Consider the following 14,540-nt stretch of genomic DNA (forward strand, 5'->3'; position numbering starts at 1 on the left):
ATGAGCCGAGCCGAGCCCATCCCTGCCCTGCCGGACAGAGCCGAACCCAGCCGGACAGAGCCGGACTGAGCCGAGATGAGCCGAGCCGAGCCTATCCCTGCCCTGCCGGACAGAGCCGAACCCAGCCGGACAGAGCCGAGCCGAGCCGAGTTAACCCGAGCCCGCCCTCCCCTCCACTGCCATTGGTTGTTTTTTCCGCGTCCGTTGCTAGGCGGCCGTTGCTAAGCGGGCGGCCGGGCAGGCCATGGCGGAGCGATGGCGGGACGTGTGCGGGGTGCGCATCGCCCCGGGCGTGCTGCGCTTCACCGACGCCGTTCCGGGGAGCTCCTACCGCGCCGCGCTCACCGTGCAGAACCTGCGGGCGGGCGCCTGCCACCTGCGGCTGCTGCCGCCACAGGAGCCCCAGGTGAGGCCCGGCCGCGAGGGAGGCGGCGGAGCGTGCCCGCGGCCGCCCCTCTGCAAGCAGCGGCCTCGCACCGCTCCAGCCTGCGGGAACAGCGGGAACAGAACGAAGAGAACCCTGAGCTTCCCGGTTCTCTGTTCTACCGAGGCTGTGAGCAGCTTAGAGAGAGCTTCCTTCTTTCTTAAATCCGCAGTTTCACTACAAATAAATAGGCTTTCCTTATTACATCAGCCATTAACAGTTGGACTTGATGGTACTGGAGGGCTTTTCCAGCCCGAGTGGTTCTGTGATCAAATCCCTTGTCGGCAGCAAATCCGGCTTTGTGCACTCCAGAATTCATCCTTCAAGAAGCCCACGAGTCCTCGTAATTTCAGGGAACATTCTGTTAAAATGGGTCACTTTGCTGTGCTGTGAACACCAAATCTGGGAAGTGACAGCTCTTTTGCTTCATTTCTGAGTTGTATACTTTTAAGGTTTTTTGACTGGAATAGTCCCCTTGGGGTGCTTGCTTGCTGAGAGCTTTCTCAGAAAAGAGGAGGTTTAAGCTTTCTCAGAAAACAGGACGTTTGCAATCTTTTCTCAGGATAGTATGATTGCTATTAATGACATCTGATAAATTCTGGAAGAGTCATTGCGTGTCCAGGCCTTTAAAAGGCAAATGCATCTCTACAATTATAACCAGTTGAGTCCTTGTATCCCATGTGGCTCCAGCAAAAGCCTGCTGTGGTTATTGGTTTATTGTTGGTAAATTATGCCAAAATTCAGATCAAAAGATTGGGTTGAATTGGCATCAGGGGTTGAACAGAAGCTGATGTTGCCTTTTGTTCATAGCAGCTTGAACTATGAATAATTCAGGATAGTCATCAATCTGATTTTCAGACAATTGAGGTACCTTCAGTAATTTCAGTATCTGAGCAGTGAGCCTTTCTTTTTGAGGGCAAGAGTGGCAGCTTGATTCTTGTTAAACTGTAGCTGAAGACTACAGTTTAATAAGAATGAGCTGGAAACTGTTGAGAGTGCTTGATTTGGTAGGGCTGTGCTTATTCTGTTTTGTTACTTTTCATCAGCCTTATCAATTCTTCATGTGCTCCAGAAGCAGAAAGGCAGAGTCAGGTTTAGGAAAGAGAAAAGGGTACTGAATCAGAGTTTTGTGGTGTTTCCCTCTGTGATTAACTCTTGCCTTTTGCTGTGTATTTTTATGTCGCTGTACATGAGATGACCACGATGACAGCTAGGGGACAAGATTCCACTTCCCACCCTCAGCTCCAGAAAGGTCTGTTGTGTTGGCCCTTCTCATTCCCAGAGCTCGTGTTGCTGTCTGTGATTACAGGGCTCTGAAGTGTAGGACTCCTCTGAAATACATTCTGTGCATTCCATGCACAGAGTGCAAGCACTGAAAAATGACCTTTCTTCAGCTGTCATGGTGCATGGCCAAGAAATAAAGCTCACAAGCCTTCCAAGGAATAAAGCTCACAAGCAGTTTTCCGTAGGCTTCATTGAATGTTCCTACTACCAAATACTAATTTTGGCTTGTATAAAATGAGTATGTTTGGATGTTTAAGTCTTTGTAGAGAACAGAGATTCTACACACCTCAGAATTAATACATGGCTACTCTTTCTATATCAAGCCCATAATCATGATGTGCATGACATAAATCTCCTTTAGCTGAGTATTTATAATGCTATGAGGATTCTAAAGGAATAGAAGGAGATGCTTGGGCAACAGAAACAGCAAGTAGTAAATGATGTTTGCATATTTAAAACATAAACTAGAACAGGAAACTTAGAGAATACTGGGAAAACTGTCTTTCAAAAATAAAACATATTTAAACTCGACAGAAGCCCACTGTGCATGGGGTAATGTGAATTTTAAGTAGACTGAGCCACCAGAGAAGCTCTAGATTTACTTTGAGGCTTTCCTAAGAATGTGGGAAATGCTGGATTTCCCTCTATGTGCTAGTGGGTTACTTGTTTCTTCTGTTCAAGGAAAGGTGTGGGAGGTGTTTTATTTAAACAGATGCTTGCTGACAACAAGTCCAGTGTAATTTTTTTGAGAGAGGAAAGAGTGCTTTCCATCCTTCTGGATTGTTTCTTTTTCTTTTGACTCCCAACACTGGAGGTGCTTTGGGCTTTTCAAGCAGATTTTCAATGAGCAGTGAGACTTTCTGTTGATTTCAATCAGACCTAGAGGAAACCCTTACCTTCTCCCCTTTTGTTGCTGCTTTGAACTGAGATTTAATCCTTATTTTCTCAGGCACTAAATATATTCTTCAATGAGTAATAGCTGATTTAATTTTGTGTTGCTTCAGAAGGTTTTTTTGCAGCTCTCTTGGAAGGACTAGAAAATTTGGCTAATTCATTCTGTCTTTCTCTTTTCCTGTAAAAAGTCTGAACAATAAATAGGGAGATGAAATTATAAAATCCTGCATAAAAATTCATGGTAAGTTTTAAATCAATCTTTCTGTTCTTCTGAAAATAAACTACATGCATATCCTTCTTTATCTAGAGATGTGTAACAATTGAAAACACTTTTTTTTTTTTTAATTGCAGTTTAAATTGATTGTGGAAAATCCAGAAAAACTCCTTGCATCTGGACTTCAAGTTAAAGCTGTTGTGGAATATACTCCACAGTGTGCAGAAAATCATCGGGATAAACTAACTCTTTTAGTAGATGATGACATAGTTCATATCCCTGTGCTTGGGTATGATATTTAAAAGTTTATGAACTGCTGTTAATATTTGCAATTTAATGTTGTGGAAAGTTTCTTCTGCATGTCAGTTATGGCTTTCTAATTAGTCTGCCAATTGCATAGAAAACAAACAGTTAATTTTCTTAGAAAAGTAAGATTTTTCTTTTTCTTTCAGAGCAGCACATGGTTAAGAAATTCATTGGGGTGATATCCCTGTAAAATCATAGAGTCTGGATTTTTAGTTTTGCCTTATTCTAACTTTGTTATGATAATGTTGATAATTTTGAGTGCTGTATTATTAGACATGCCAACAACTACTCTTAATGTTTTCTGTTCACACTGAATCACTGATATAGAAGACTTTACAGTAATTCTCCATAAGAGTTGCAAATCTGGATTATAGGGAAACATATCTTGCCTAATTCTAAAAATACAGTGCATGTTTTAGATCAATGTCACTTGTTCCAGGATTTTTGAAAAATTTTATCAGATTAGCATTGTTCAGGTAAAGCCACTTAGGATGATCATGCTGCTGGTGACTCCTTTCTGGAAAGGACTTGCAATAGATTAAAACATTTCACATCTTCATGTTTAAGTGTCTTTTTCAGGGGAAACATTGACAGGCTTTAATAATTATTTTTTTTGTGTGTTTGGAAAAACAAGTTTACTTTATGATTTGTTTTAATCAGCATTTTCCAAATGTATTTTGTGTCATGCAAAAGCAGTAAATTCCAGCTTCATGGAAAAACCCCAACCAGCAAAGCAAAGCAAACAAATAAACCTCACACTGTATTAAAACACTAACCCCAAACCTTTTAACTTGGCTGCCTCCTTTTTTAGGTCTGTATCTGTTAGAAAATCTCATTGCATTTAGCATGTATGCTTATTTCTGTCCACTTTGGAAAGGAGATACTTGTATCTTGAGAGGAGAAATACTTCTGTTTCATTCTTCCAATAAAACTTCTTGTAAGATACTTGGAAAGTAAAATTTTTACAATTGTTTTGAGTGTACTCTAGCTTTGATAGCTAATTCCTATTATTTTTTGCTATATTTTTGCCACATCCTGCTGGTCTAGCATCATGTCTTTCAAGAATTTATGAAACTGTTTTTTTACATTACAATTAATTATCAAAGAGAATTAAAAAGTGTATTGAAACTTCTGAAAGCAAATTCTTTGGTGGCATTTCTTGATTAATTTTTTTCTCTGTCCCTTCCTTCCCCCTCCCCTCCTCTTTATGCAATAGAGTATTTTGGCAGGGTCTACCTTGCTTGACCTATTATATTTATTTTTCTTCTTCATTATTTCTTCTGTACTGTATGGGACACAGAGATGGAATTGCTCCTGCAGGTTCCTATTTGTGGCTAAGAGAAGATAGACTGTTGTGCTGGTGTAAAATTCCAATTGATTTGAAACATAGTTTATGTGAGATCACAGGTGTGATTGCATTAAACATTGGAGTCTTTAAAATACAAGTTTCCTGAGGCATGATCTTTCCATTATGGATAAAAAGCACCCAATGCAGTGATGTCATCTCACTGGCTGAGGTCTTAAATAAATAATAGAAGTAGCTCATGGCTTGTGTCATTACCCACTTCTGTCTGTTGTTGAAGTCACATAAAGTATGTATCAAACACAAAACTCTAAACTGGAATTACTTCTCTGCTTTTAGTTCAGGCAACTCATAATGAATTGTGATGAATTATTTGGTCTTATTTTGTGATGCAACTAACTCAGGATAGTTTTACTTAAAATACTGTAATGACGTATTTAAGATGAAATAGAAATGTGTGCATTGAATTTTGACTAATCATTTATAGCTATATTGTTTTAAAGTTAGAATACTGAGTTGTTAAATGGGCTGATAGATAAGTACTTCTCTCTTAGATCTTCCCTGTAGAGCTGAAGTGAGTTGCCAAAACCTTGATAGGAGAACTGGTACAAAAAGAGAACTCTCTTCCACTGGAGTGCTTAATCAAATTTCTTTTAAAATGCAAAGATATTTTCAAGGTCTGGGAAATAATATGTTGTCTTTTCTCTGCAGATTGATTCCATACTGTGATCTGGAAATACAGTCAGAGGTTAATTTTGGTGAAATGATTGCAAACAGTAAACTAGTTACTAAACAGATTAGTATTTCTAACCGTGGAACAATTGCAGGTAAATATTTAGTATGCATTAAACCATACAAATATTTTGCTTTACTGAAAAAAGTAATTTTATGCAAGTCAATACTTCGGTGACCAAGTAGCAATTAACGGGGATTTTGGGTTATGCCGATTATGGGTGTTGTAGCTGCAGGTGTTGTACATAGCTCACTGTTTATGTAGCCAGTACTATATATCCATTTAGGAAAGAAAAAAATACTTTAGAACTTTGAAAATTTTATGAGTTCTCTACTTTTGAGTCCCATTTGGAAGATGTAAAAATAATAGCAGCTCATTGCCTTAGTGTGCCCAGCATAGACAGCAGCAAATCACATCTGCTCTTGCTTTGTGCTGCTGTGATCCCCAGACCTGTCTCTTGAATAAACAACTGCAAGTCCCTGAACTTTCTGAGCTGAAGTCCTCTGTGATGGGAATTGGATTGTATTTGTTGCTAGAAGATAATGAGAGGCCTTTTATCTTGCTGCCATAGCTTTTGAAATCCTGCAGCTTTACAACAGGCACATCCTTAAATTTCTGTCAGCAGCTGTTCCAAGGAGAGTAAGAAACATGGACAAAGGAGTTTAAGAATGCTTATATGATCCAAATAACCTGTTTGGCTGCCTTTTGCACTGGAGAGAGTTGCAGATGCCTTTCTCCAGAGGCAGGGTTGCAACTCTGCTGAGTTTCAAACAACAAATTTAAGACAATTAATTATTTTTGTTCCTCATTTGTACAGCTGCTTGTTGCATTAAAGACTGTCTTTTTCTTTGCTTTAGGCCAAAGTTGTGGGAAAATTTCTCCCCTAGGTTTTCATATGAAATATTGTACCAAGAGAAAATACATGATTACAGAAACACAGAGTTGCAATATTAAAAGAAAAAAAAAGGCAAAATAAAAAAAAAAAATTCTGCCTAGATGAAGAAGAATCATGAAGTAAATGGAGAAATTATTGTGGGTGTTTTTCCTAGCCAGTTCATCTTAAAGATGTAGTATGTTGTTTATATAATCAGGTCTTTCTCATATATACTAACTTAATGTTTTGAGCAATTATGATTAGGTAAAGAAAATGAGATAACCTACCTACATATATATATATTTACTTCTACAACTAAGTTGTGTGATAATTACTTTTTTCATATTGTGTAGGGAACTGTTTCTAGTTATAAACTCTGTTGCATGGTACATGCAGGCTGCATGGTGGAGTTTTATAGGATTGGATGAAAATTAGAAAGAAGGTGATGGTTGGTAAAGGATGTTTTGGAGACAGACAAGGGAAGAGCAGCTGAATCTGTGTTTCTGCAGGCTCTGTAAATGATAACACAGCAGGTCACAGTAACAGGCAGCACATAAACTCTGAGCAGGAGGTGCTCTATGCTGGCCTGAGACTTCAGGATTGCATTTCACCTTTCTTTCCATGCACTGAAGGAGTCCTTTGGTCCTCCTTCTGATCTCATATCAGAGGTTATCTTTTATATTAAATCAAAGAGTGCTTTTTTTGTACATTTGAAACAATTTCTTTATTTTTATATAATATAATGTCAGATAATGTTGTTGGTTAAATACTGTTTTTTTTCACATTTTAAAAAATATTTGTGAAACCTAGAAATATTTACTGTTCTCTTCTGCAGTAACTTGTCTTGGGTGTGGACCAGATAATAGGAATTGTTGTTACCCTGCAGTATGCACTTAACTTTTTGGTACCTGTAGCTTCTTAGAGCTTTGTGTAACTTGCAGATGTTTTTTACAGCTACTTCATGATATAGTCACTCTTCTGTGGAATGTTAGTACCTTTCCTGTTACAATCACAGCTTAAAAAATAGAATTGGACATGTGGGTGTAATAATTAAAGAAATCCTGAAAATTTTGATCTACTCTTGCTTAGAAACACCTTGTAAAAAGATTAAGTCTATGTTTCCTGTTTTCATGGGAAGATATACTGCTTGTGAACATTTGCACTATGTTTTGTGTAATTTCAAGTGTGTAATAGAAGCATAAATCTACAGCTTTATATTGTATAGCATTCTGTTGATTGCTCTGGGTTTTTTTAGGTGTATTTAAAATATCATATGATGGGGTGGTCCTGCTTAACATAAAACCTCTCAGAGGAGTCGTAAAGCCAAAATCTACAAGGAAAATTCGAGTGGATGTCTGCACAGATGTACCTGGAGTCATCAAAGAAATGATGAAGTGAGTGTATGACTGAAGAAATACAGCTCTGTAAATTCTGTTTTTGTCTGTTACTAATTCTAATCTTTACTGTGAATGTTTATCTAAAAAATTAAGTTCCTAAGTGTCAGTTGCTGTCTTTAGTTTTATTAAATTTATTTGATTGTTACAGTATCTCCACAGAAAAGTTATGCATAAATTGTATACCTGGCTGTGTTAATAAAAATTTTTCGTAATTTGTAATGATCTGGGATGTTTGCACATTTCTCAGAATAAAAATAACAAGGAGCTTTTGTACCTGTTACCTTTCTGCACATCCTGTGATCCTTAATTTTCTTACCTTCTGTAACTGCATGTTTTCTTTTAACTCTATGTGTTTTAGGAATCTCAGACACATTTTAGTGTTATTTGGAGTATCTTATTTTCACTGGAGGGAATGTATTTGCACCACTGGAGTAGATTGCTTTTAAATGCATATCTTATAGAATCCCAGTAGGGTTTGGCTTGGAAGGGACTTTAAAATCTTGTATTTCCAACCCCTGTGCCATGGGCAGGGACTTTCCTCCAGACCAGGTTGCTCAAAGCCCCATTAAGTCTGTCCCTGAACACTTCCAGGGGTGGGGAGTCCACAACCTCTCAGAGCAGTGTGGGAATAGGGAGTGGTTCATTTGTTGGGTGTTTTGTTTTGGTGATTTTTGGAATCATCAAGATCAAGCTTCCAGTCAAGAATAACTGCAGTTATTTCATGCTTATTCAGATGAACTTCTAGCTCCTGTTCCCTACAAGAAAATTAGGTATTATATGCTAAAATTGGAATTTAGATACAAAGACTCTGAGGGATAAGAGCAGTGTATGTTGTCTGTGCACACCTCCTGATTCTTTGTACTTCTGTCATTTTGAACATTTAAAAAAGTCTGAAAACTAAATCTAACCCAAAACTCCATCATGTAATGTGTGATTTTTCCTGATTGGTGATATTCTTGTTAGGGCATTGTCACGGACATGCTCATTTGTCCTGCTCTCCCACTTAGTTTATCTATGGAAAGCCAGTGATTTGAATGCTTGGATTGGGCAATTTTTTTCTTTTTGGCACAGATTCTAATACAAACCAAACTGATTATTTCTAACTCTTCTCTACATTACCTGTTGCTGTTTTCTGCTCTTACTGGCAGAGTGGAGTTGGAAAGTCGTGGCTGCACTGAAGTATGGGTCAGAGGTGTTGTGGTTGAACAAGTTCTTAAAGTTCTTGGAGTGAATTGTGGAAAAGTACTGAAGTGCATTAACTTTGGACCTCTTTACTTTGGGACTTCAAAGACAGAACAAATATATTTATACAATGAAAGCCCTGAGTGTATGGATTGGGTAGCAGTACTGGAAGACAATGCCATTGGAGGTGAGATGGTAAGAAACTCCTCTGGTTTTTATTTTAGTTGAAAACATGTTTTCATTTCTGCTTTTGCATTTTTTATTTCTCAACATGCATCTTCAAGATTGTTTACTGTGTCATACTATTTCCTGGTCAATAGGCTTTCTGAAACATCTGTCCAACCAACATGTTTTTTATTTCAATTTAACCCTAGAATTGAGTTTTTCAGTTATTATTTACTAGGAGTTATCAAAATAAAAATTGAGTTCTAAGATATTAATAATCTGTGATTTCACTTGTTTTTCTCAGATAGTGAAATAATCTGAGAATCATGTTTAAAAAAGAGGATTCAAGACATTGACATGAAATTGATTTAAAATTGGTTAATTTAGTTACATTTAGTTACAGCCATTTGCTGTGTAACTAAGTGATTGCCATTTTCTGTGTTATGTCTTTCTATTTTTTATATGTGAAAATGTATGTGTAGGAATAAAAGCAAACGCAAAAAGGAAAGCAGAACAAGCTGAACTATTCAGTATTTTGATTTTTTTTTAGGGGACAGATCTTCAGGGGAGTACAGATGCTGTTTTATATGACTTAAGCCTGAAAACTAAAGATGTAGATGTTTCCACCTTGATCTTGTGTGCTCCCAATCAAGGAACTTTGGAGCCTTATGAAAAATCTTTGATTACAGTCTGCTTTAGTCCAAAGTGAGTGAGTGATACCAATTAAATGCACACACATACACAAGCTGGTTGGTCCACACTGTTCTGCAAGGGCTGTGTTAGAGAAAGTTTTGAATTAATATGTCTGCAGATTATTTCTGAGTGGTTTCTTATGTATTTATGTGTGTTAAAAGAAGTTTCTTGTTGTGATTCTGCAAATAAGAAAGCAAAGCCTGAAGCGTTTCTATGATTTTATGTTTTATAATGCCCTAAGGGTATATTTGGACCAAGAATTGGTTAAGATGGTTTTATGAAAATAAGAATTTTATTTGATTTTGCTGCATATTAAGGATCAAGAGAGTGAAACATTTCGGACAGCTGTCATCTTATAAAAAAATCAAACCCAAAACAAAAGCCAAAACTAAACCATAAAGAAACATTTCTTTTTAGATGAGAAAGCAAATGCTCTCTTGCCATTTTCCCTTACTTAAATTCAATACAGGTAGTTATTATGCATGTGATATTAGTTTAGAAAACTGTTGAAGACTGGAAAAGATATCAAATTACCAACATAATAAGCACACAAATATTGATGAGCTTAAATTTGTTATTATTTGCATTTTCTGTAAGGAAGCATAAAGATAATTTGTTCAAGCTGTTACTCACAGCAAAGAAGACAGACTGGAAGTTCAAAAATATGTCTTGATTTTTTGTGGGTTGGGTTTGGAGGTTTATTTTTTTTTACCATCTTTTAATTTGAGGTTGTGGGTCTTCCAGGAAATTTGAAAGAGACTTTGAAGTGAATGATGCATCACCAGTTCAAGATTATGTCGTGTTTCTGAGGTTTGAAACTGCTGGGAAGAGAGGCGGCTCTCTGCAGAACCTCAGTGGTGCTGCCACAGCAACCACAAGTATGTTAGAAATGGATAGTCCCCATCAGAAATGTGTATGAGGATGATTAGACTGTGTATCTTGACTTTTTAAACTTAAAAAAATAATCTTGGTTGTCTTAATAGTTTTATGGTAAACCTATTTTGTATGTTTGTTTTTTATCAACACAAATAAATGAACTTGCATCTTGAATGCTTCAGCGCTAAAACCTCTTTGAACAGTGAGTAGAGAGGAAGGATTTATGTGTGTCATTAATGAACACCTATCACTTTACTATGAATTATAATAATTATAAATGCAAATAATTGAAGGAAATATAACACCCCCAGTCATTTGCAAATCCCTTACACTTTTGTAATACCAGTTTTGTGCATTTTCAAGTCCATGTTTGTTCATCCTCAACTTTCTTACTGAGGGAATGCATTATCTAACAGCTATTAGAAGTAAAAATCTCTGTGTTAGGTTTATAAAAACTGCATTATAAAACATACTGGTTTGTAGCATTATTTTGTTTTTGTGACTGTACAACTACAGGATGAGATAATGGGTGTGAGAGGGATTTTGTTTGTTTGCTTGTTTTTGTGTTTGTCTAATGCAGGCAGTGATTCTCGCTATGTGGACTTAGCTTTGATGGGTTCTGGCTTTCCTGTGATATTAACTTTTAAGCCAGGAACAGAAATTAATTTTGAGGCCTGTTATTTGGGTGAAAAAACACAAGTTGCATGCACAATGAAAAATGAATCCGAGTTCCTTCCAGTAGCGTTCAGATTCCGCAAGACTGCTCACTTCAGTGTTTCTCCTGCAAGAGGAAATATTGAAACAAAATCTGAAAAGGTAACTCCCTCTTTCTCTTTGCTTGTGTAACTGTGCAGATTATTTACAGTGGTTAGCAGTGGAATTTCTTGCAAGTAAACCAGAGGAATTTCATTTCAGTAGCAATAGCTTTTAATATCAGCCATAAATACATTGTTTTTATAGTCCCCTAATTTTCTTTCCCTACTCCAGGAAGCAACAAATATTGTTTTAATTTAGGAAAAAAGATTGGAGTACTAAGGCAACTTTACAGAGTTCTTTCTATCTGTAATTTTTTATTTTCCTGATTTGAGAAGATTGATTTATATGCAAATATTTTTGAAGAATACTTTTAATTTGTTTCAGTAAATCACAAATACTCAAGAAAGATAATTCTTTTTAATGTAAGAAACTTGGCAAACAGTAAGTCAAATATGTAAACATTTACAATTTCCCTAACCAGTAAGTCAGGGCACAAGATTTCTCTCAGAAGTGAAAAAATGAGACTTTGTTGTGTTTTGATGTGTCACATTTTTATGTTTCCTTATATTGCTAATTTTAATGTGCCTCTTGGCATATTCTGCAAGCCCTGTTTTGAATACCTGTCTTAGAGGTAAGTGTGGAGAGAAGTGACTCAGAGGCTCAATCGTATAGAGAATTACACAAAACTTCACTCTTTATTGTTTCATATGTCTCATAATGAGTTTTCTTTTCCAGGAAGTGATGATTTCATTTTCTCCACATCAAATAGGAAAATTTGAGATGAAGCAAATTATTGATATCATTGGTACAGGAGTAGATAAAAAAAATGTAGATGTTTTGAAGACAAAACCTTTTCATCAAATTTATTTGACCTTACATGCTGTGTGCAAATCGAAACAAGCAAGCATTGTATTCACAATTAATCCTGGTAAGATGCTAAAAATGTAAGTGACAAGTGATAAAATGTTTTAAAAGCACATTTTTAGCCTTTTAAAAGTGATTTTTTAATTATTTTTAGTTTGCTTGTGAAAAGTAATATCTCATTGGGACTGGAGGGAATGCTCAGTTTATGACATAGGTCCAATAAGACTGCAAAACAAAAGCTAAAATAATGGTACACCCTTCCATAATTCTATCAAAAATTGAATTATTAAAGCATAAGTTTTCATCACATGATTATCTGACATTTATAAGGTTCAGTTTTTGCAAGCAATGCCATGCCACAGTGTTAAGGTGTTTCAGGAGTGAATGGAGAGATACGTAAAGCACAGGAAGAACTGGGAAAGGTAACAGAATATTCTTCATTGATTCAAAGTTACTGCTGCTAGATGACCTTGCCAGTTCATGCAGCCTGCTACAGCTCCTGTGTCCACTGACTCTTCCCATCCAGTGAAGCCTGTGCCAGCATGAAGAGTCTTTCAGGATATCCAATAATTAGTCCTTGATTTGTTCTTTGTGTCCCAAATGTTTTCCACAAACAGCCACTTTGCAGTAGATTGGACTAAGCTGTCACTGGGTTATAAACCTGTCCTGGCAAACATTATTTTTTTCTAACATCAAATGTGCTGTAGCCTCTGCAGCTCCAGTGCAGTCTCCTAATCTGTGCACTGGTACATGTGGTGGCTGTGCGTAGATCAGGAGGGGAACTTGAATTCTCTTTGGCTGCTGCCAGCTTGAGATGTACTCCCTAATGAGAAACAGGAAGGCAATACCCCATTTTTCCAATGTGGAGGAGTAAAAAGTGAAAGTTACTGGTAATCATGGTAAAACGCTGTTCTGCCTACAGATACTGGAATAAACCAGTGGGCATTCCTGCTACTTTCAGGAAGGTATTTCCAATCCATGGCTATGAACCATGGTTTGATGAGAAACTGAGTTTGGCAATTTCCTTGTTTTACCAGAGCTCCTTTAATTTTCCTGCTTCAGAAACACAATTAGAAGAAGTGGGGTTTTTTGGATCAAAGATTTAATGTAGTATTCAAGTTTTTCAGGCTTTCTACATGCTCTTGTCTACCATTTGCTCTATTAATGTTTTGTTCTGGTCCCATTTGCAGGTTTATAAAAACTTTATGAAGGATATCTACATTCTGCTTTTAAGCTTCACTGAAGTGTGGAGGAAAAATTATTTTGGTTTTTTTTTAGATCCTTTTCTAGATGGTTCTATATCTTCCTGTTACCTTCTCCCAGTGTCTGTGGATGAGTATGTGTAGTTGTGTCTCTGTATTCAGGTGAAGGCAGGGGAGAGACAGGAATGAAGCTTCTTGCACACTGTGCCTTTCTGGCCAGTGAAAGTTTTAATAACTCCTATGAAATAGAAGATGGAAAGTAGTTTTTGATTTTTTGTTGATGGATGAAAGTGAGGCTAAAGTGGGTAAAAAAATATGTTTCATGATAATTTTTTTTTTTTTTTGCAGGTGAGGGAAGAAAGGGCAATTGAAGTTTGACCTTATTTCTGCCATAGTTTTCTCTTTAATGTTCATGTATTTGTGCTTTTTTAAAACTAGAGTGAAAGACATCTGAGCTTTCTTTTTAGTAGTTCTAGCTTGGGAGGTTTTGTTAAAATTCATGCCTCTGTTTGCAGCCCTTAAGACAAGCTTTGGGACACTGTGATTGGTGTTGTGACAGGCAGCTCTGGGTGTCTGATGATGTGTCTGTGCAAGACATAGCATCACAGCTGGACACAGCTGGTTTGAGCTCTGGGTTTTGTGTCTGTGATCCAGGCCAAGGGAAGCAGTTGGCTCTTGGCATAATGTAAAGAGAAAAATGCTATGGGGTGGGTCACTGACTGTTGTGCTGCTGGGTAGACCATTGTAAATTAGATGTATTTTCCAAGACTTTGAATTTTGTTTAGAAAATAATAGCTCAAGTTTGTTTTATTTGAATTTGAAGGTCTAACACCCTTGATTTCCAATGAAACTGGACAGTTTGTCGCTCGTGGCAGAGGACAGCTCAGTGAAACAGCACCTGTGGCAATCCTTAAATCAATCCAAACACAAATCCATACTCACCGCAAAAACAGGAACCGTGAGGATGGTGCACTTACAGCCTTTCCCAATGACCGTGCAGCCAGCCTCAGGCCTAGTGATTGGAATAAAAAGTACAGGTAAAAATTATGAGAATCTAATATTTAAACCCACACATTTATATATATAATATAGCAGATCAAGATTGGTTACTCATTTGACAGTTCACTGGGTTTTTTTCAGGCTGAAAGTACTTTAAAATTCATTGCATTATTGAATCTCTTGCTCATAAATTTATTGAGTTTTCTTATGTGAAGCTATAAATGTAGCTATTACACTTGCAATATTTCATTTTTATGGTTGCCTTTACAAAGTCAAATATTAATAATCAGCTGGGATAAAAAGAATGTTTGAAATGAAATATATATATATCAAAATCAATTATGTTTTCATTCTAACAAGACCCAGTGTCGTTA

At 37.0% G+C, this 14,540-nt stretch overlaps 1 protein-coding gene across 1 annotated transcript in view; it reads left to right on the forward strand.

Moving 5' to 3' along the window:
- Positions 1 to 244: 244 nt before the first annotated feature.
- The window catches only part of CFAP47 (cilia and flagella associated protein 47), a 260,765-nt gene continuing 246,469 nt past the window's right edge, over positions 245 to 14,540 (forward strand). The window contains exons 1-10 of the mRNA XM_054291296.1: positions 245 to 406; positions 2,954 to 3,105; positions 5,137 to 5,252; positions 7,288 to 7,426; positions 8,578 to 8,806; positions 9,327 to 9,481; positions 10,214 to 10,347; positions 10,926 to 11,161; positions 11,837 to 12,029; positions 13,991 to 14,204. Coding sequence (XP_054147271.1) covers positions 245 to 406; positions 2,954 to 3,105; positions 5,137 to 5,252; positions 7,288 to 7,426; positions 8,578 to 8,806; positions 9,327 to 9,481; positions 10,214 to 10,347; positions 10,926 to 11,161; positions 11,837 to 12,029; positions 13,991 to 14,204 — 1,730 coding nt within the window. The remainder of the gene's footprint in view (positions 407 to 2,953; positions 3,106 to 5,136; positions 5,253 to 7,287; positions 7,427 to 8,577; positions 8,807 to 9,326; positions 9,482 to 10,213; positions 10,348 to 10,925; positions 11,162 to 11,836; positions 12,030 to 13,990; positions 14,205 to 14,540) is intronic.

This window comes from Melozone crissalis, unplaced genomic scaffold (genome assembly GCF_028551555.1).
Source record: "Melozone crissalis strain CALT ecotype California unplaced genomic scaffold, PUWL_Pcris_2 ptg000090l_1, whole genome shotgun sequence".
NCBI lineage: Eukaryota > Metazoa > Chordata > Aves > Passeriformes > Passerellidae > Melozone > Melozone crissalis.